General features: G+C 46.7%; 1 protein-coding gene and 1 pseudogene across 1 annotated transcript; both read left to right on the top strand.

Moving 5' to 3' along the window:
• The first annotated feature begins 391 nt into the window (after nt 1-391).
• Nucleotides 392-4,338, top strand: LOC118377020 (extracellular calcium-sensing receptor). The gene is made up of 6 exons (XM_035763833.2): nt 392-579; nt 710-998; nt 1,082-1,906; nt 2,265-2,492; nt 2,716-2,839; nt 3,318-4,338. Exons 1-6 carry the CDS (start codon nt 392-394, stop codon nt 4,226-4,228), a joined length of 2,565 nt encoding a protein of 854 aa, XP_035619726.2. The 3' UTR covers nt 4,229-4,338.
• Nucleotides 4,339-12,690: 8,352 nt separating this feature from the next.
• On the top strand, nt 12,691-21,661 carry LOC118377018 (extracellular calcium-sensing receptor-like; annotated as a pseudogene).
• The last annotated feature ends 1,325 nt before the right edge of the window (nt 21,662-22,986 follow it).

Raw genomic sequence — 22,986 nt, 5'->3', positions numbered from 1 at the left:
CAAAGGACTTGAATTTGACACCTTCTTCCACCTGTATACTGTGTGCTGACATTAGCAGTCCTAAAACACACACAATCTGTATTCGTTATCACTCACTAGGAAAATGTGTATAACAACATTGGTCAAACTTAAATATGCAGGAGTTTGAATATATAATGTATGGTATTTGTTATAAAACTGTTGTGTTGTGTATTTTGGCAGTAGCACAGCCAAAACACAGCCCTTATGACCTCATCCTTCTCTGATTTGCTTAGAAGAAAGCGTCACAGTCTCCAGCATGCATAAAACCCAGACATTTTAGGGGGTGGGGGTCAGGTCTTCCGTGATTCCTTTAGGAGGCCTCTTACAGAGTGTGTGAGAGAGTGTGATGCAGCTACTATGGGTGGTAGTGATGGGGGTGTTAGGAGCCTTTTGGGCAGAGGGAGAGGAGGCTCTCTGTCGGATACTGGGAAGACCAGAGTTCCCTATGCTGTCCAAGGAAGGAGACGTGACTATCGGAGGAGCATTCTCCATCCACACCAAAATCTCAGAGCCCCCGCTCTCCTTCACAGACACACCACCTCCTCTCATCTGCTCCAGGTAAGCTCTTTCACAGTCACCCAGTCTCTGTGATGGATTTATGTGGTCATTTATGGTCATTTCTGCAGTTTCACATCTTCTACCAGACGAACCTAATGCAATGCTTTTTGTTCCCCTTTTGTTTCCGCAGCATGAACCTCTTAGATTTTCATTTAGCTCAGACCATGATCTTCGCCATCGAAGAGATCAATAACAGCAGTTCTCTGCTCCCCAACATCTCTATTGGCTACAGGATATATGATAGTTGTGGCTCGACTCTGTCCTCCATGCGTGCGGTTATGGCTCTGATGAACGGTCAGGAGAGGACGGTGGGAAAGACCTGCTCTGGCCAATCAGCAGTCCACGCCATCATTGGTGCCTCTGATTCTTCCTCCACTATTGTGATGTCACGATCCACAGGAGCTTTTCAAATACCAGTGGTAATGAAGTCACACATACAGTTGAACAATTCTGGCTGATGAAAAATGATTACTTATTGTCTTATTCCTCCTGTTCTATATAGATCAGCCACTTCGCCACCTGCGCATGTCTGAGTAACAGAAAGGAGTTCCCCTCCTTCTTCAGAACCATCCCCAGTGACTTCTACCAGAGTAGAGCCCTGGCCCAACTGGTCAAATACTTTGGCTGGACCTGGGTGGGGGCTGTTAGAAGTGACAATGCTTACGGGAACAACGGCATGGCGACCTTCATGGAGGCTGCTGGTCTGGAGGGTGTGTGTATAGAGTACTCTGAGGCTATCTTATGGAACAACCCCAGGGAGCAGATAGCCAGGGTGGTTGAGGTGATTAGCAGGGCCAGCTCCAAGGTTGTGGTGGCCTTTCTGTCCCAGTGGGAGATGGATGTTCTGCTGGAGGAGGCACTGGCCCAGAACCTGACCGGGCTGCAGTGGGTAGGCAGTGAGTCCTGGATAACTATTGATCGCCTGGCCACTAGGAGGAGCTCTCCTGTCCTCAGCGGTACTCTGGGATTCACCATCAGTAAGTCTAAGATCCCAGGCCTCAGAGAGTTCCTGCTCCGGGTCGGTCCAGCCCAAGATCCAAACAACACCCTGCTCAGAGAGTTCTGGGAGACCACGTTCAGCTGCAGGTTTTCCCCTCAGCAGGAGAAAGACAGTGGGCCTAGGCAGAGTCAGTGCTCTGGGTCTGAGAGACTGGAGGAAATCAGTAACCCCTTTACTGACACTTCCGAGCTGAGGTTCTCTAATAATGTGTATAAGGCAGTGTATGCTGTGGCTCACTCCATACATGACCTGCTGACCTGCAGGCACGGTGAAGGCCAAGGTGGGAATAGGAACTGTGCACACAGAGACAGCATCGAGCCAGGACAGGTGAGTGGCTACCTCTATCGGCCACCGAAAGCTCATTTTGTTCAACAGATTTGAAAATTGACAGACAGGTTTTATGAAATTGCCAAATATTTACAATCACACAATGTTATTTCTAAAGTACTTGAATTCTACAGTCTTAGAAAAAAGGTGCTATCTAGAACATAAAGGGCTCTTCAGCTGTCCTCATAGGAGAACACTTTGAGGAACCCTCTTTGGTTCCAAGTAGAACACTTTGGGTTCCATATAAAACCTTTTCCAAAAATTATTCTACCTTGAACCAAAAAGCGTTCTCCGATGGGGACAGTGTTGTGTATGAATTTTACACTATAATCCATGTTGATTATTTTAACTCTTGCAGGTGTTGAGATACCTGCGAGATGTAAACTTCATCATGAAGTCTGGGGAGAGAGTTTATTTTGATGAGAACGGAGACCCCACAGCCATCTATGAGCTGGTGAACTGGCAGAGAGACCAGGCAGGAGAGACTGTGTTTGTCACTGTGGGGAATTACAATGCCTATCTCCCTAAAGGAGACCAGTTTGCCATGAATGGGATACAGATTGTATGGGCTGACAATCCCTTAAAGGTACACAGTTACACAGAAAACACATGGTAGCAAGTACAGGTACTTAAACAAAATACTGATTATTACATTAAATATATTTGAATTGATGGTAGAAATCTGTTGACACACACTGTGAGAATGAATTGAATGATTGTGTAACCAATGGGTTTAATAATGTGAGTGAAGGAGTAAAGAGAGAGAGAGACAGGAAGAGGGAGTGAGCAGGTGTTGTATTGTGTTTCAGAGGCCTCGGTCTGTGTGTAGTGACAGCTGCCTCCCAGGGTACCGCCAAGCAGAGATCAAAGGAATGCCAGTCTGCTGTTTTTCCTGTATCCCCTGTGCTGCTGGAGAGATCAGCAACCTAACAGGTGAGACAACTGATACCACCGCCGGCCCTATACTCGTAGAAAAAAGGGTTCCAAAAGGGTTCTTCGGGTGTCCCCATAGGATAACCCTTTTTGGTTCCAGGTTGAACTCTTTTTGGTTCCAGGTAGAACTCTTTTGTGTTCCATGTAGAACCCTCTTTGGAAAACGTTTTATATGGAACACAAAATGGTTCTACCTGGAACCAAATAGTGTTCTTGAAAGGGTTCTCCTATGGGGACCGCCGAAAGAATCCCTTTTGGTTCTAGATAGCATGTTTTTTCTAAGAGTGTAGCCTTCTGGGAGCCCTAAGCAACATTTATTTTTGCTCTGGGGGCCACTAGCGGCCTCTGATGTCGCTCTGACTGATACTAACCAAATCCACTTACCAAATAGATACATAAAATGTAGAATGTGTTATCTTCTAGAATATAATACACAACGTGACTATAGATCAGATTGACTATAGCGTTTTCCTTGTAGATTCAGCTAAATGCACACAGTGTTCCCTGGAATACTGGTCCAACGGAGACAAGAGTCGATGTGTCCGAAAGGTGGTGGAATTTCTCTCATTTGACGAAACCATGGGAATCCTCCTGGCTACAATCTCATTGGTTGGAGCATGTTTGACCATAGTGGTGTCATTGATCTTCTTTTGCTTCCGAGAGACTCCGATCGTCAAGGCCAGCAACTCTGAGCTGAGCTTCCTGCTGCTCTTCTCCTTGACTCTGTGTTTTCTGTGTTCTCTTACTTTCATTGGCCGGCCCTCTGAGTGGTCCTGTATGTTGCGCCACACAGCGTTTGGGATCACCTTTGCTCTGTGTATGTCCTGCGTCCTGGCAAAGACCATAGCAGTGGTGATAGCTTTCCAGGCCACAATGCCAGGCAATACAGTTCCCCAGTGCTCTATTCCTCTCCAGAGAATCAGTGTGTTCAGTTGTACCCTCCTACAGGTGGTTATATGTGTTCTCTGGTTAGCTCTAGCTCCTTCAGTCCCAGTCAAAAACACAGCCCACGCCACTGAAAAGGTCATTCTAGAGTGTGATGTGGGTTCAGCTATTGGTTTCTGGGCTGTGTTGGGGTATATAGGACTGCTGGCTCTCTTGTGCTTTGTGCTGGCTTTTCTGGCTCGAAAGCTGCCTGATAATTTCAGTGAGGCCAAATTCATCACCTTCAGCATGCTCATATTCTGTGCAGTCTGGATCACCTTTATACCAGCTTATGTCAGCTCTCCTGGGAAGTTCACAGTAGCTGTAGAGATATTTGCCATTTTGGCCTCCAGTTTTGGGTTGCTTTTCTGTATATTTGGTCCAAAGTGTTATATCATATTACTTAAACCAGAGAAAAATACAAAAAAACACATAATGGGGAAAAGTCATGTAAAATCACAGTAATGTAGTTTACAGAACAGGGACCTGGAGGAAAAAGGTTTCAATTTAATTCAGGGGGATGTTTTTTTTTTTTTATCTAGTCCAGAAGAGGGTCATGTAATTTTTCATTTTTGACATTTCAATATTTTTAATTGTTTTAGAATGAGTTGCTTATTAGGCTAAATCTCCATGTGTGCCCGATGCCGCCCTTCATCTCTGATTCTCCGCACTGTGCGCAACATCAAGTACGTCTATATGCTGTTTAGTATGGTCTCAATCAAATTATCCATACCGTAGGCTATATTCCTAGGCTATAATTGCATGCTTGGAGAAGCACAGTTATCTATTTTTATATAGAAGCACCGTGGCTAAGAAAAACTCCCTTGCAAGGCCAAAACCTAGTAAACTTAGAGAGGAACCAGGCTCTGAGGGGTGGCCAGTCCTCTTCTGGCTGTGCTGGATTGAGATTATAAGAGTACATGGCCATTAAGGCCAGATGGTTCTTCAAGATGTTCAAATGTTCATAGATGACCAGCAGGGTCAAATAATAATCAGTGGTTGTAGAAGGTGAAACAGGTCAGCACCTCAGGAGTAAATGTCAGATTGCTTTTCATAGCCGAGCTTTCAGTGGTTGAGACAGCAGGAGCGTTAGAGAAGGATAGAGAGAGAGAGAGAGAGAGAGAGTCGAAAACAGCAGGTCCGTGACAAGGTGGAACATCCGGTGAACAGGTCTGGGTTCCATAGCCGCAGGCAGAACAGTTGAAACTGGAGCAGCAGCACGACCAGGTGGACTCGGGACAGCCAGGAGTCATCAGGCCAGGTAGTGCTGCGGCATGGTCCAAGGTCTCAGGTCCTCCGGGAGGGGAGAGAGAGAGAGAGATGGGAGAATTAGACCCCAGCACATAGACTATTGCAGCATAGATACTGGAGGCTGAGACAGGGTGAGGGGAACACTGTGGCCCTGTCCTACGATACCCCCAGACAGCCCAACCAGAAAGGATTTAACCCCACCCGCTTTGCCAAAGCACAGCCCCCACACCACGAGAGGGATAATCTCCGATAGCATCCCACCCATCATTAACGGTAACATATCAAGGATTACAGAGGGAGTGCTGTCAGGACCCTAACATGTGAGACACCGCAGCTGGAAGATCTCCTGGTGATCACTCCACTAACAGTCACAGCTAAGGCTGGGGAGCCTGTGTGCAGATGTTATGGAACAAAATAACTGTCACAGCTCTCAAACGAGGGAGACATCAACTTAGGAGACATTTTCTCCTTTCACCAAAATCCAGTAGAGAGAATAAAGTAGACGTCGCACGTCAAACGTCTGATTTATGAGCCTATGTCCGGATGACACGTACATGCCCAAATATGGGCATCCGGTCAGGACATCCTGGCGGGAAGGTGTCACGCGGTTATGCCAATATAAGTGCATCCTGTTCCTGTTATCATGACGTTGCCCTCTTTGGGTACAGCAAGCCCATCCATCTATCTCTGTCTCCTACATTCAGGCTGCTGCGACCTCAGGTCGTAAATTCCTGGAGGAGATTATCTCCTCATGGCCACAGTATATAGAGAGGGATGTTTTCATAGAGAAAACAAAGGAATTTCTTCCACCTCACAGAACTTGAGGTCTGATCAACATTTATGTTCTGGAGAAGGTATAAAAGATCGGTGAAGCATCTAGCTACGAACTGGTCCGTTTGGGACAATTTTGTGAAACTCATGAGAGACAATACGGCCACATTACCAAAACTCTGTTTATATAATAGCCTCAGTTATGAGGCTTGCATCTAATTTCTGTACAGGATGAATGAGGAAAGATTAAACTATTTGTGAAATTATGGGATGCTATGTAATGATGTAATGTGAGAGAATTGTATTTCTGTGTAAAGTTTCACTTAAGTCACTGGCACGCCCCCATGAACACAGCCAGGACTTGGCGTCATGAGACAGCCTTTTTCTGCTCTTCCGAATAAAACCCCCACCTTGAGAATTCCTCAACAGACCATGTTTCTCTCAATCACGAGAGGACAAAGGTTGCAGACCAGCTTACCTCGATAAAGAGAGGGCCAAGGTTTGAGACGATTGGTGAATCTTTTAACCATACCACGTGGTTAACTTCTTGCGTCGAGCCATCCCGGATCCGGGATCGTGACTACAGCCTCAAGCTCATTACCATAACGCAACGTTAACTATTCATGAAAATCGCAAATTAAATGAAATAAATATGCTAGCTCTCAAGCTTAGTCTTTTGTTAACAACAGTGTCATCTCAGATTTTCAAAAATATGCTTCTCAACCATAGCAAAACAAGCATTTGTGTAAAAGCATTGATAGTTAGCATAGCATTTAGCGTTAGCATTCAGCAGGCAACATTTTCACAAAAACCAGAAAACCATTCAAATAAAGTAATTTACCTTTGAAGAACTTCGGATGTTTTCAATGAGGAGACTCTCAGTTAGATAGCAAATGTTCAGTTTTTCCTGGAAGATTATTTGTGCAGGAGAAATCCGAAGTCCGTTTTCTGTGTCATGTTTGGCTACCAAAAAAAAACGAAAATTCATTCATCAAAACGCCAAACTTTTTTCCACATTAACTCCATAATATCGACTGAAACATGGTAAACGTTGTTTAGAATCAATCCTCAAGGTGTTTTTCACATATCTCTTCATGATATACCGTTCCTGGAAGTCTCCTCTCTGTCTCAATCACATGGATGAATGCGAGCATCTTGGAAATTACGCAGCAATTTCAACAAAGGACACCGGGCGGACACCTGGTAAATGTAGTCTCTTATGGCCAATCTTCCAATGATATGCCTACAAATACGTCACAATGCTGCAGACAACTTGGAGAAACGATAGAAAGGGCAGGCGCTTTCACAGCCATATAAGGAGACAATGAAAAACAGAGCCTCAAAAATCCTGCTCATTTCCTGTTTGAAGTTTCATCTTGGTTTCGCCTGTAGCATCAGTTCTGGGGCACTCACAGATAATATCTTTGCAGTTTTGGAAACGTCAGAGTGTTTTCTTTCCAAAGCTGTCAATTATATGCATAGTCGAGCATCTTTTTGTGACAAAATATTGTGCTTAAAACGGGCACGTTTTTTTTATCCAATAATGAAATAGCGCCCCCATAGGTTGAAGAGGTTAAACTCTTAGACTATCGATACCAACAGAATAAGAACAAGTGTTTGATTAAATTACTAGTCTGCAGGAATTCGGTATCATTGAACGCGAAGACCGACAACCGCAGAAACATCTATTCTATAACGACGTGATTGAATGTCACTCTGAACTATCCATACTAACCACGACAGAGAGAGAGAGAGAGGGCGGACAGACTCTCCAACAGAAACAAACGTTTCAACAGAGATCCCGACGACACACTGAGCGTAAAAATATATATTGATTGCAATTGTTCCCGAATGTGCAAGGGATTAGCATTACAATTGTTATAATTATCAAATGTGTGTTGTCTTATCTCAGTCGACCCCCTCTTCCCCTTTGTACACCAAGCCGCAATGCTGGTTTATCCCACTAGGAAAACTCCATTATCTTTTCCTTGTAACTATCTACTGTTTGTTTATGCATTTCTGTGAATTACTTAGTTAGTAAATAAATGATTTAAGACAATTGATGTATGGATGACTCATAGTGAAGACTGGGTTCGTGCAGATAACTAAGAATTTACAACTTTCAGATGAGACTGAAATAAGGTGACGATTAATATTGACTGCTATTGATGTAAAATATTACTAGATCTTTAAGAGTTTATTCGGAAGATAACAGCTCTATAAATATTATTTCGTGGTGCCCCGACTTTCTAGTTAATTACATTTCCATGATTAGCTCGATCAGTTAATATTAATTACAGAGAAAGGATTTTATAGAATAGCATGTCATATCACTTAATCCGGCATACCCAAAGACACAACACTGTTGTCACGTGTTAGAGTGTGTGTGTTATTTTATGGCTATATTGCATCTATTCCTTTGAACTTGTCATTATGATTGATGTGTAGGGACCTCGTGGAACTGGGGGGGGGGTATGTGTTTGAACATTTCAAAGAGGATGACCCCACACCCACCCTATTTTATTGCCTTTAGGGTTGTTGTCTATGAAGCAGGAATGTCTGGGGGGATTGTGTAGGCGGCAGACGCATTATAAATAAGGCCCAGAACAACACGAGCGGCCCCAGAACACTAAACAAGATGTTTTAAATAAAACCCAGAACATTAAACAGAAAATGATGTCTCCTATGCCAATTCTCGGGGTGCTATGCATCTCTTGTCACGAATCCAATGATAAAATCCTCGAGGACATTTTGTATGATGCCCCTGAATGTTTTAAAGGAGTTTTGGATATGAGTGATTGACATATGGCTTACATATTCAAACCTGTGGATTCAACTGTGAAGATTTTCACAGACAGCGGTACCAAACCCCTTGTAACGGCGTTCTTCGTTTGTAGAATGAGAGTCGGACCGAAATGCAGAGTAGTGGTTACTCATGACTTTAATAGTAAAAGTGACACATGAAATAACTATACAAAATACTAAACAACAAACGGAACGTGAAACCTAATTACAGCCTATCTGGTGAAACGACACAGAGACAGGAACAATCACCCACGAAATACAAAGCGAAACCAGGCTACCTAAATACGGTTCCCAATCAGAGACAACGAGAATCACCTGACTCTGATTGAGAACCGCCTCAGGCAGCCAAGCCCATACAACACCCCTACTCAGCCACAATCCCAATAATACAAAACCCCAATACGAAATACAACAACATAAACCCATGTCACACCCTGGCCTGATCAAATATTAAAGAAAACACAAAATACTAAGACCAAGGCGTGACACCCCTTTATCATGCAAACCCGGGAGTTTCTCCTGCACTGAGTATGAGAAAATTGCCTAAGATAAGGCTAGCGCTCTGTCAAATTGAACAGGCCCTGAGTGGTACAAACCTGCCAGGCTATGCATTGGAAGAGCTTGTGTGCGGGCGCAGTGACTTGAAAGCCATAAGGATATTTTCAATGGCATATAGCCCCGAAGTGACAATTTTAGCATGTGAACAATTTGATAGTACAAAAGCGACGAAGTCTGTCTGTTCATATGGCTGGGGTGATTCTGCGCAATGCACTTGCGCATAAGTTGTGCGTTGCTTGTTTGGGTCTGGAATATGGAGTGTGTGGGTGGAGGTTCCAGGGGGAGTTGATGTGGCGGTTATAGCCGAGGTTCTCGGTTTGTCTGAAAAAACGTTCGTACAGAACGGGAGAATAGCATCTATGTCATCGTCTCCGCTGTAATGGTTCAGAGTCCATATTGCAGCCGGGATCCTTCTTTGTGGTCTGTCAGCTGTAAATACAAAATAGTTTAATATAGGGTGCACACTTTTTGTTTATATATATATTTTTTGTATATATATTCTTATGGATGTTATTAATGGATTTACGTGGACAATCGTGTGATGGGGACTGGCTGCATGCGTTTTGCTCTGCTGAATCCTCTTATGAAGGCTGTTCCAAACCATTTATTCCCCAGAGCAACTGGGTAAAGGACGGATACCCTAGAAACGTTACATAATATTAACACAAATTTATAAGATATATAAACACATTTTTTAATTATAAGAATATATGCATTTGACATATTACCTTAAAAATCGTTGGCCCCAGTTAAAAAAAACATATTGTAACGGTTTTCTTGAGGTGGAGAGGCGGACCAAAACGCAGCGTGGTGGTTATTCATGGTTCTTTAATAAAGACACTATACATTAATAAACTAACAAAACAAGAAATGTGGAAAAACCAAAACAGCCCTATCTGGTGCAAACACAGAGACAGGAACAATCACCCACAAACACACAGTGAAACCCAGGCTACCTAAATATGGTTCCCGATCAGATACAACTAATGACACCTGCCTCTGATTGAGAACCATACTAGGCCGAACCACAGAAATACCCAAATCATAGAAAAACAAACATAGACTGCCCACCCCAACTCACGCCCTGACCATACTAAATAATGACAAAACAAAGGAAATAAAGGTCAGAACGTGACACATATAAGTACTGTTTAATACTACAATAATATCAAAATGTAATATCCCAAAATTCCCATAAAATACCTAACACATCCAAATGTAATATATTATTTTCACTATCTCACATTCAGAAAGCTCCATTAGGACGGATTCACAGATGATCTTTTAGCTGTTCCGGGCTACTAACTCTTCGGGGCTGGTGGCCTTGTCTGGAGTTTCACTTTTGCCGTACGTACAGAATGGATAGTATCTGTTGTCACTAGCCTTGCTCTGTGGTCGTGTCTCTAAGGAGAGATATTCTGTAATTAGTTTACAGAGCGGGAGTGACGTTTATCGGGAGACATCCTGTATACAGAAATGGTCATATAATACCCCAGAATGTTTAGAGACCCAAAAACAACGGGTGGTTTTCTCGTCATATTCTGTCTGCCAGCATTTTGATTTCCTACAACCTCAGGGGTAGCAGCTTGGGGGGTGACGATGTAAATGTATAGACCGGGGTGGGGGGCGTTAGTATATGTGCTGATTAGAAACAACATATGTTTTAATTAAACCGTAGGAGGTTGTCTCGACAAGATATATTCTGCCGGGGTTGTTTGACTTTTTAGCCCCCCACATCCTTGGGGGTGAGATAAATACGTATTTGAAAGGCATGTGTGGTAATGAATCGAAAGTGGAAAGCCCAATTGAAGAGACGCACACACAATCCAAAACAGCCGCACGCACCTTTTTGGTTTCAAACGTCCCATGCAGAGACACACGCCCCCACCGCCTTTTGTTTTAAAACACACATACATACATTCTCCCACCCCCCCCCCCCCACAAGCCCCCCCCACAAGCACACCCCATTGCAAGCACACCCCTATTGCAAGCACACCCCCCACAAGCACACCCCCTATTGCAAGCACCCCACCCCCAAGCACACACCCCCTATTGCAAGCACATCCCGCCATTGCAAGCACATCCCCCATTGCAAGCACATCCCCCCATTGCAAGCACACCCCCCACACAAGCACCCCCCCACAAGCATACCCCCACAAGCACCCCCCATTGCAAGCACATCCCCCATTGCAATCACACACCCCATTGCAAGCACCCCCCACAAGAACCCCCCACAAGCACACCCCCCATTGCAAGCACATCCCCCATTGCAAGCACACCCCCCCATTGCAAGCACCCCCCCACAAGCACACCCCCCCACAAGCACACACCCCCATTGCAAGCACACCCCCCACACAAGCACACCCCCCCATTGCAAGCACACACCCCCACCCAAGCACACCCCCCCACACAAGCACACCCCCCACACAAGCACACCCCCCACACAAGCACACCCCCACACAAGCACACATATTTTTCAAAAGCCTTTTTTTCTCCAGGCCCCTTCGTTAAAGGTGAGATACCGCTTTAAAACAACTTATTCATAATATTTTTTACAGACCTTTTTAAAACATGTTATAATTACTTAAACAATTTTACTGCGCAATATTGAAACATTTATATATAAACATTGGTTGTACAACAGTTATATATCATTACCAGACACAGTACTAATCTTTTAATAACCTTTAAATCTTTATAACATGCTGTTGTAGGAAAGACTGTATTCATATAAACATTTTTTTAAGACATTTCATTTCTCCACTACAGACCGAGGTGATAGAGAAAGCGAGAGATTCCCGTTCGTTAAGGGGTGAGATATAGCATTAATACCCTTTAATTCTAAATCTTAGGTACAGACCTTTTAAAACATGCTATAATTATTTTAACATTTTTACTATTCCTTTATTACAGATAAAGGGCCCGGCTATATGTTTCTACATCCATCTGTCTCCAATTCACCACCGTCAAGACAGACTCTCTTGCTCGCAGGATATCCCACACACGCTCCGTCAAGGCTCCGTAAGTTTTCACCTAATGGATAGATCAAACATCTATCCTGTAGACCCTGTGTTTGTCTTAAGGATAGAAGCGGCCAGCGACGTAATTGTTCACGTTTGGAAAAGACTGTCCATCTTTTTCATCAGGGTTATGAATAATGGGTAATCAACCCATTTAAAGCTAAACACGGGCATGAAAAAGGTTACATCCTTGCAGGCTTTGGAACATACATATGGACAGACAGACTTTGTTGCTTTTTTACTATCAAATTGTCACATTGGATTCGGGGCTATATGCCATTGAAGAGATCCTTATGGCTTTCAAATCACTGCGCCCGCCCCACACAAGCTCTTCCAATGCATAGCCTAAGGAGAGATATTCAGGGCCTGTTCAATTTGACAGAGCGCTAGCCTTATCTTAAGCCATTCTCTCATATGCAGCGCAGGAGAAAAACTCCCGGGTTTTGCATGATAAAGGGGTTTGGGTCCGCTGTCTGTGAAAATCTTTACAGTTAAATCCTCAGGTTTGAATATGTAAGCCATATGTCCATCACTCATATCCAAAACTCCTTTAAAACATTCAGGGGCATCATACAAAATGACCCAGGTGAGCTCCAGTACAACCAGAACATGATCTTTGCCATAGTGGAGATCAATAACAGCTCTGAGCTGCTGCCAGGGCTGTCTCTGGGCTACAGGATCCTTTTAACTTGTGCCTCACCCTCTGTGCGGGTGTCCCTGAATCTGATAAACGGATATGAGGAGGGGCCACAGAGCTGAACCAAGCCCGACCACCGTACACGCTGTCATAGGGGAGACCACCACCTCCACTATAGGCATGGCACGCACCATGGAGCCCTTCTACATACCAGTGGTGAGTCAGGGAGTGTCTGACATGGCACCTACCATGGAGCCCTTCTACATACCAGTGGTGAGTCAGGGAGTGTCTGACATGGCACGTCCATGGAGCCCTTCCACATACCAGTGGTGAGTCAGGGAGTGTCTGACATGGCACCTACCATGGAGCCCTTCTACATACCAGTGGTGAGTCAGGGAGTGTCTGACATGGCACCTACCATGGAGCCTTTCTACATACCAGTGGTGAGTCAGGGAGTGTCTGACATGGCACCTACCATGGAGCCCTTCTACATACCAGTGGTGAGTCAGGGAGTGTCTGACATGGCACCTACCATGGAGCCCTTCTACATACCAGTGGTGAGTCAGGGAGTGTCTGACATGGCACCTACCATGGAGCCCTTCTACATACCAGTGGTGAGTCAGGGAGTGTCTGACATGGTACGTCCATGGAGCCCTTCCACATACCAGTGGTGAGTCAGGGAGTGTCTGACATGGTACGTCCATGGAGCCCTTCTACATACCAGTGGTGAGTCAGGGAGTGTCTGACATGGCACGTCCATTGAGCCCTTCTACATACCAGTGGTGAGTCAGGGAGTGTCTGACATGGCACGTCCATGGAGCCCTTCTACATACCAGTGGTGAGTCAGGGAGTGTCTGACATGGTACGTCCATGGAGCCCTTCTACATACCAGTGGTGAGTCAGGGAGTGTCTGACATGGCACGTCCATGGAGCCCTTCTACATACCAGTGGTGAGTCAGGGAGTGTCTGACATGGCACCTACCATGGAGCCCTTCTACATACCAGTGGTGAGTCAGGGAGTGTCTGACATGGCACCTACCATGGAGCCCTTCCACATACCAGTGGTGAGTCAGGGAGTGTCTGACATGGCACCTACCATGGAGCCCTTCTACATACCAGTGGTGAGTCAGGGAGTGTCTGACATGGCACGTCCATGGAGCCCTTCCACATACCAGTGGTGAGTCAGGGAGTGTCTGACATGGCACCTACCATGGAGCCCTTCTACATACCAGTGGTGAGTCAGGGAGTGTCTGACATGGCACCTACCATGGAGCCCTTCTACATACCAGTGGTGAGTCAGGGAGTGTCTGACATGGCACCTACCATGGAGCCCTTCTACATACCAGTGGTGAGTCAGGGAGTGTCTGACATGGCACCTACCATGGAGCCCTTCTACATACCAGTGGTGAGTCAGGGAGTGTCTGACATGGCACCTACCATGGAGCCCTTCTACATACCAGTGGTGAGTCAGGGAGTGTCTGACATGGCACCTACCATGGAGCCCTTCTACATACCAGTGGTGAGTCAGGGAGTGTCTGACATGGTACGTCCATGGAGCCCTTCCACATACCAGTGGTGAGTCAGGGAGTGTCTGACATGGTACGTCCATGGAGCCCTTCTACATACCAGTGGTGAGTCAGGGAGTGTCTGACATGGCACGTCCATGGAGCCCTTCTACATACCAGTGGTGAGTCAGGGAGTGTCTGACATGGCACGTCCATGGAGCCCTTCTACATACCAGTGGTGAGTCAGGGAGTGTCTGACATGGCACGTCCATGGAGCCCTTCTACATACCAGTGGTGAGTCAGGGAGTGTCTGACATGGCACCTACCATGGAGCCCTTCTACATACCAGTGGTGAGTCAGGGAGTGTCTGACATGGCACCTACCATGGAGCCCTTCCACATACCAGTGGTGAGTCAGGGAGTGTCTGACATGGCACCTACCATGGAGCCCTTCTACATACCAGTGGTGAGTCAGGGAGTGTCTGACATGGCACGTCCATGGAGCCCTTCCACATACCAGTGGTGAGTCAGGGAGTGTCTGACATGGCACCTACCATGGAGCCCTTCTACATACCAGTGGTGAGTCAGGGAGTGTCTGACATGGCACCTACCATGGAGCCCTTCTACATACCAGTGGTGAGTCAGGGAGTGTCTGACATGGCACCTACCATGGAGCCCTTCTACATACCAGTGGTGAGTCAGGGAGTGTCTGACATGGCACGTCCATGGAGCCCTTCTACATACCAGTGGTGAGTCAGGGAGTGTCTGACATGGCACGTCCATGGAGCCCTTCTACATACCAGTGGTGAGTCAGGGAGTGTCTGACATGGCACCTACCATGGAGCCCTTCTACATACCAGTGGTGAGTCAGGGAGTGTCTGACATGGCACCTACCATGGAGCCCTTCCACATACCAGTGGTGAGTCAGGGAGTGTCTGACATGGCACCTACCATGGAGCCCTTCCACATACCAGTGGTGAGTCAGGGAGTCTCTGACATGGCACCTACCATGGAGCCCTTCTACATACCAGTGGTGAGTCAGGGAGTCTCTGACATGGCACCTACCATGGAGCCCTTCTACATCCCAGTGGTGAGTCAGGGAGTCTCTGGCATGGCACCTACCATGGAGCCCATCCACATACCAGCGGTGAGTCAGGGAGTCTCTGACATGGCACCTACCATGGAGCCCTTCTACATACCAGTGGTGAGTCAGGGAGTGTCTGGCATGGCACCTACCATGGAGGCCTTCTACATACCAGTGGTGAGTCGGGGAGTGTCTGACATGGCACCTACCATGGAGCCCTTCTACATACCAGTGGTGAGTCAGGGAGTGTCTGGCATGGCACCTACCATGGAGCCCTTCTACATACCAGTGGTGAGTCAGGGAGTGTCTGACATGGCACGTCCATGGAGCCCTTCTACATACCAGTGGTGAGTCAGGGAGTGTCTGGCATGGCACCTACCATGGAGCCCTTCTACATACCAGTGGTGAGTCAGGGAGTGTCTGACATGGCACCTACCATGGAGCCCTTCTACATACCAGTGGTGAGTCAGGGAGTGTCTGACATGGCACCTACCATGGAGCCCTTCCACATACCAGTGGTGAGTCAGGGAGTGTCTGACATGGCACCTACCATGGAGCCCTTCTACATACCAGTGGTGAGTCAGGGAGTGTCTGACATGGCACCTACCATGGAGCCCTTCTACATACCAGTGGTGAGTCAGGGAGTGTCTGACATGGCACCTACCATGGAGCCCTTCTACATACCAGTGGTGAGTCAGGGAGTGTCTGACATGGCACCTACCATGGAGCCCTTCTACATACCAGTGGTGAGTCAGGGAGTGTCTGACATGGCACCTACCATGGAGCCCTTCTACATACCAGTGGTGAGTCAGGGAGTGTCTGACATGGCACCTCCATGGAGCCCTTCCACATACCAGTGGTGAGTCAGGGAGTGTCTGACATGGCACCTCCATGGAGCCCTTCTACATACCAGTGGTGAGTCAGGGAGTGTCTGACATGGCACGTCCATGGAGCCCTTCTACATACCAGTGGTGAGTCAGGGAGTGTCTGACATGGTACGTCCATGGAGCCCTTCTACATACCAGTGGTGAGTCAGGGAGTGTCTGACATGGCACGTCCATGGAGCCCTTCTACATACCAGTGGTGAGTCAGGGAGTGTCTGACATGGCACCTACCATGGAGCCCTTCTACATACCAGTGGTGAGTCAGGGAGTGTCTGACATGGCACCTACCATGGAGCCCTTCCACATACCAGTGGTGAGTCAGGGAGTGTCTGACATGGCACCTACCATGGAGCCCTTCTACATACCAGTGGTGAGTCAGGGAGTGTCTGACATGGCACGTCCATGGAGCCCTTCCACATACCAGTGGTGAGTCAGGGAGTGTCTGACATGGCACCTACCATGGAGCCCTTCTACATACCAGTGGTGAGTCAGGGAGTGTCTGACATGGCACCTACCATGGAGCCCTTCTACATACCAGTGGTGAGTCAGGGAGTGTCTGACATGGCACCTACCATGGAGCCCTTCTACATACCAGTGGTGAGTCAGGGAGTGTCTGACATGGCACCTACCATGGAGCCCTTCTACATACCAGTGGTGAGTCAGGGAGTGTCTGACATGGCACGTCCATGGAGCCCTTCTACATACCAGTGGTGAGTCAGGGAGTGTCTGACATGGCACCTACCATGGAGCCCTTCTACATACCAGTGGTGAGTCAGGGAGTGTCTGACATGGCACCTACCATGGAGCCCTTCCACATACCAGTGGTGAGTCAGGGAGTGTCTGACATGGCACCTACCATGGAGCCCTTCCACATACCAGTGGTGAGTCAGGGAGTCTCTGACATGGCACCTACCATGGAGCCCTTCTACATACCAGTGATGAGTCAGGGAGTCTCTGACATGGCACCTACCATGGAGCCCTTCCACATCCCAGTGGTGAGTCAGGGAGTCTCTGACATGGCACCTACCATGGAGCCCATCCACATACCAGTGGTGAGTCAGGAGTCTCTGACATGGCACCTACCATGGAGCCCTTCTACATACCAGTGGTGAGTCAGGGAGTGTCTGGCATGGCACCTACCATGGAGGCCTTCTACATACCAGTGGTGAGTCGGGGAGTGTCTGACATGGCACCTACCATGGAGCCCTTCTACATACCAGTGGTGAGTCAGGGAGTGTCTGGCATGGCACCTACCATGGAGCCCTTCTACATACCAGTGGTGAGTCAGGGAGTGTCTGACATGGCACGTCCATGGAGCCCTTCTACATACCAGTGGTGAGTCAGGGAGTGTCTGGCATGGCACCTACCATGGAGCCCTTCTACATACCAGTGGTGAGTCAGGGAGTGTCTGGCATGGCACATAACATGGAGATGATACTAGGTGAAAATACTGTCTTGCCTATGTGCTACTTTTAACAGAATGGCAACATCAGAGCAGTGTGTTCAAATGAACTGTTTTGTGTTTTTTTTTGTCTTCCAGCTCAATCATTCAGCCAGCTGTGCTTGTCTGAGTAACAGAAGGCAATACCCTTCATACTTCAGAACCGTTTCTAGTGACCTCTACATGAGCAGAGCCATGGCCCAGCTGGTCAAACACTTTGACTGGACTTGGGTGGGGGCCATCAGAACCAACAGTGACTATGGTAACAAGGCCAAAAAAGAACACCTTTAGCCTGAAACTCTGTGGCTGTCACACCCTGATCTGTTTCACCTGTCTTTGTGATTGTCTCCACCCCCCTCCAGGTGTCGTCCATCTTTCCTATTATCCCCTGTGTATTTATACCTGTGTTCTCTGTCTGTCTTTTGCCAGTTAGTCTTGTTTGTCAAGTCAACCAGTGTGTTTGTTATTAACTCCTGCTTTTCTCAGTCTCTCTTTTTCTCGCCCTCCTGGTTTTGACCATTGCCTGTCCTGACTCTGATTCCGCCTGCCTGACCACTCTGCCTACCCTGACCTTGAGCCTGCCTGCTGTCCGGTAGCGTTGCCCCACCTCTGGTTTACTGACCCCTGCCTGCCTTTACCAGCCAATTGCCTGCCCCTGTTGGATTATTAAATGGTTGTTAATTCAGTGTGTCTGCATCTGAGAGTGGCTTTACTAAACCAACAAATAACACCTGTAGCCTGTGACACTGTGGCTTTACTAAACCAACAAATAATATCTTTAGCCTGTGACACTGTGGCTTTACTAAGCCAATAAATAAAACCTGTAGCCTGTGACACTGTGTCTTTACTAAGCCAATAAATAAAACCTGTAGCCTGTGACACTGTGTCTTTACTAAGCCAATAAATAAAACCTGTAGCCTGTGACACTGTGTCTTTACTAAGCCAATAAATAAAACCTGTAGCCTGTGACACTGTGTCTTTACTAAGCCAATAAATAACACCTGTAGCCTGTGACACTGTGTCTTTACTAAACCAACACATAACACCTGTAGCCTGTGATGCGAGGAAGGTGGAGAAAGCAAGATTGTGTTTAAAAAGACCTCCTGGTGTTGCATTACCTCACCCACTTGAATTTCACCACTAAGCATGGTGAGAGGGTGTTATTGATGGCTATACCCTGGTCAGCATGGTGAGAGGGTGTTATTGATGGCTATACCCTGGTCAGCATGGTGAGAGGGTGTTATTGATGGCTAAGCCCTGGTCAGCATGCTGAGAGGGTGTTATTGATGGCTATACCCTGGTTGGCATGGTGAGAGGGTGTTATTGATGGCTAAGCCCTGGTCAGCATGCTGAGAGGGTGTTATTGATGGCTATACCCTGGTCAGCATGGTGAGAGGGTGTTATTGATGGCTATACCCTGGTCAGCATGGTGAGAGGGTGTTATTGATGGCTATACCCTGGTTGGCATGGTGAGAGGGTGTTATTGATGGCTATACCCTGGTCAGCATGGTGAGAGGGTGTTATTGATGGCTATACCCTGGTCAGCATGGTGAGAGGGTGTTATTGATGGCTAAGCCCTGGTCAGCATGCTGAGAGGGTGTTATTGATGGCTAAGCCCTGGTCAGCATGGTGAGAGGGTGTTATTGATGGCTATACCCTGGTCAGCATGGTGAGAGGGTGTTATTGATGGCTATACCCTGGTTGGCATGGTGAGAGGGTGTTATTGATGGCTATACCCTGGTCAGCATGGTGAGAGGGTGTTATTGATGGCTATACCCTGGTTGGCATGGTGAGAGGGTGTTATTGATGGCTATACCCTGGTCAGCATGGTGAGAGGGTGTTATTGATGGCTATACCCTGGTCAGCATGGTGAGAGGGTGTTATTGATGGCTAAGCCCTGGTCAGCATGCTGAGAGGGTGTTATTGATGGCTAAGGCCTGGTCAGCATGATGAGAGGGTGTTATTGATGGCTATGCCCTGGTCAGCATGCTGAGAGGGTGTTATTGATGGCTAAGCCCTGGTCAGCATGCTGAGAGGGTGTTATTGATGGCTATGCCCTGGTCAGCATGCTGAGAGGGTGTTATTGATGGCTAAGCCCTGGTCAGCATGCTGAGAGGGTGTTATTGATGGCTATGCCCTGGTCAGCATGCTGAGAGGGTGTTATTGATGGCTAAGCCCTGGTCAGCATGCTGAGAGGGTGTTATTGATGGCTATGCCCTGGTCTGCATGGTGAGAGGGTGGTATTGATGGCTAAGGCCTGGTCAGCATGCTGAGAGGGTGTTATTGATGGCTAACGCCTGGTCAGCATGCTGGGAGTGTGTTATTGATGGCTAAGGCCTGGTCAGCATGCTGAGAGGGTGTTATTGATGGCTAAGGCCTGGTCAGCATGCTGAGAGGGTGATATTGATGGCTATGCCCTGGTCAGCATGGTGAGAGGGTGTTATTGATGGGCAGGGAGACGCATCGGAGGTCTACGGCCTGGTCAACTGGCTGATGGATAACATAGGGTACATCTTGATTGAGACCATTGGCTACTATGATGCCTCACAGCCAGAGAGCCAGCAATTTGAGTGCTGTCTGGGCAGGCCATTGGCCTGTGGTAAGGGACCTGTTAGGGAGATGGTCTGTGTAACTGTTCTGAATGGCCTTGTGTGTGACTGTACTCCTTTAGGCAAAGTCTATTTACAGTGAACATTTTGTATTAAAGAATAATGTATGATTATGTGTGATTGCGACTAAATATGAGGGGTCCCTTGATTTAAAGTGCGTCTGTGTGTTCCATTTACCCAGGTCTATCTTCAGTGAGAGCTGTCTGCCAGGTACCAGCCGGGCCTTCGTTAAGAAGAAACCTGTCTGCTGCTTCAACAGCCTCTCCTGTGCAGACGGGTCAGCAACACCACCTCATAGCATTTACACTAGCCTTCATCATGTTCATGTGGGGAAGAATCTCAGCCAGCACTTTACTGGTCTATCTAAAGATGTACTCGCTGTACATAATCAAACTGTTTATGCTTTCAGATACAGCGAGATGTGCAACAAGTCAAACGAAGAGGGAGATAACTGCAATTTGAAAGGGATGGAGTACATAACCATCAGGGAACTCAAGGTTATACTTGGTAACCTTCTCTGTGTTTGGTGGGTGTCTGACAATGACAATAGCACTGATATTCTTCCACTACAGACAGACTCACATCGTCAAGGCCAGCAACTCTGAGCTGAGCTTCCTGCTGCTCTTCTCCTTGACTCTGTGTTTTCTGTGTTCTCTTACTTTCATTGGCCGGCCCTCTGAGTGGTCCTGTATGCTGCGCCACACAGCGTTTGGGATCACCTTCGTCCTCTGCATGTCTTGTGTTCTGAGGAAAACAATAGTGGTGTTGATGGCCTTCAGGGCTACACTTCCAGCCAGTAATATCATGAAATGGTTTGGTCCTCCACAGCAGAGACTCAGTGTTCTGGCTTTCACTCTCATACAGGTCCTGATCTGTGTACTTTGGTTAACAGTCTCCACCTCCTTTCCTCTACAAGAACATGAATACCTACAAGGAAAATATCATTCTAGAGTGTGATGTGGGTTCAGCTATTGGTTTCTGTGCTCTATTGGGGTATATAGGACTGCTGGCTCTCTTTGGCTTTGTTCTGGCTTTTCTGGCTCGAAAGCTGCCTGATAACTTCAATGAGGCCAAATTCATCACCTTCAGCATGCTCATATTCTGTGCAGTCTGGATCACCTTTATCCCAGCTTATGTCAGCTCTCCTGGGAAGTTCACTGTAGCTGTGGAGATCTTTGCCATTCTGGCCTCCAGTGTTGGTTTACTGTTCTACGTATCTGCTCCTAAATGTTTCATTATATTGCTGAGGCCAGAGCAAAACACCAAGAAACATATGATGGGGAAGACATCCAATGATATACGATATTAAAGAAAGATATTATGGGGAAGACATCCAATGATGTACGTTATTAAAGAAAGATATTATGGGGAAGACATCCAATGATATACGATATTAAAGAAAGATATTATGGGGAAGACATCTAATGACGATATTATTTTGGGAAAGGCGTCAACCAAAGCCCTTCAGGATGAATACTGACCATTGGCTTATTCAACGTCTTTATATAATAAACACAGACACATCATATCTAAGTCAGTCATGGGTTAACCTCATCCACAGACACATCATATCTAAGTCAATCATGGGTTAACCTCATCCACAGACACATCATATCTAAGTCAGTCATGGGTTAACCTCATCCACAGACACATCATATCTAAGTCAGTCATGGGTTAACCTCATCCACAGACACATCATATCTAAGTCAGTCATGGGTTAACCTCATCCACAGACACATCATATCTAAGTCAGTCATGGGTTCCACAGACACATCATATCCACATAACCTCATCATCATCATATCTAAGTCAGTCATGGGTTAACCTCATCCACAGACACATCATATCTAAGTCAGTCATGGGTTAACCTCATCCACAGACACATCATATCTAAGTCAGTCATGGGCTAAACTCATCCACAGACACATCATATCTAAGTCAGTCATGGGTTAACCTCATTCACAGGCTCAATTGATACCAAAAATAGAGCCTGGAAACACTGTGCAATGAAGTGGGACTTGAAAGGGGAAGGGTTCAAATCAAGGGAGGAGAGAGAGAGCCTGCTACAGTTTGACTATGAAAACTGGAGAAAATCTCACTCTGATCATATTGAGTTTGGGCATATAACGTTTACCTGTGAGAACTAGGTGCATGCTTTCTGATTTCCCCATCTCACTTCCTTGTTTAGCCTAATTCGTTTGTAGAGGGAAGGTTCTAAGGGTTATGTTGGATGGTGATGGACTGAGATATCAGCCAATGTAAATCCGCTCCATTCCTGTCTCTTCATGACAATTGTTGAAAGACGGTTTGAAAGAGAAAGAGCTGGCTTGTCGACGCGATCTGTCACAGGTACATGGATGTTCAATATGTCCTGAACACACATCCAACAGCACATTATGCCAAGCAGACATATCTACATGGGTGTGGTCGCACATTATGAAAGTCAAGACAATAATGAAGCAGAAAGAAAATGTATTATTTTGACTATGTTTCTCACTGCTCTACACCAGCGGCCACTGACAGCCTGCTGTGACCCCCTCAGTGACCCCCTCAGTGACTACTGCTGTCCAGTCCAGATCAGGAGCCCACACACAAGCCCCTTACTGAGCTTCTGTCTCAAAGGCCTGTTCTGGACAAGCATGGTCTACTATCTCATCAA

This window comes from Oncorhynchus keta, chromosome 18 (genome assembly GCF_023373465.1).
Source record: "Oncorhynchus keta strain PuntledgeMale-10-30-2019 chromosome 18, Oket_V2, whole genome shotgun sequence".
Taxonomy (NCBI): domain Eukaryota; kingdom Metazoa; phylum Chordata; class Actinopteri; order Salmoniformes; family Salmonidae; genus Oncorhynchus; species Oncorhynchus keta.
The sequence above is the reverse complement of the archived record's forward strand: the minus strand, read 5'-3'. Positions and strand labels throughout refer to the sequence as shown.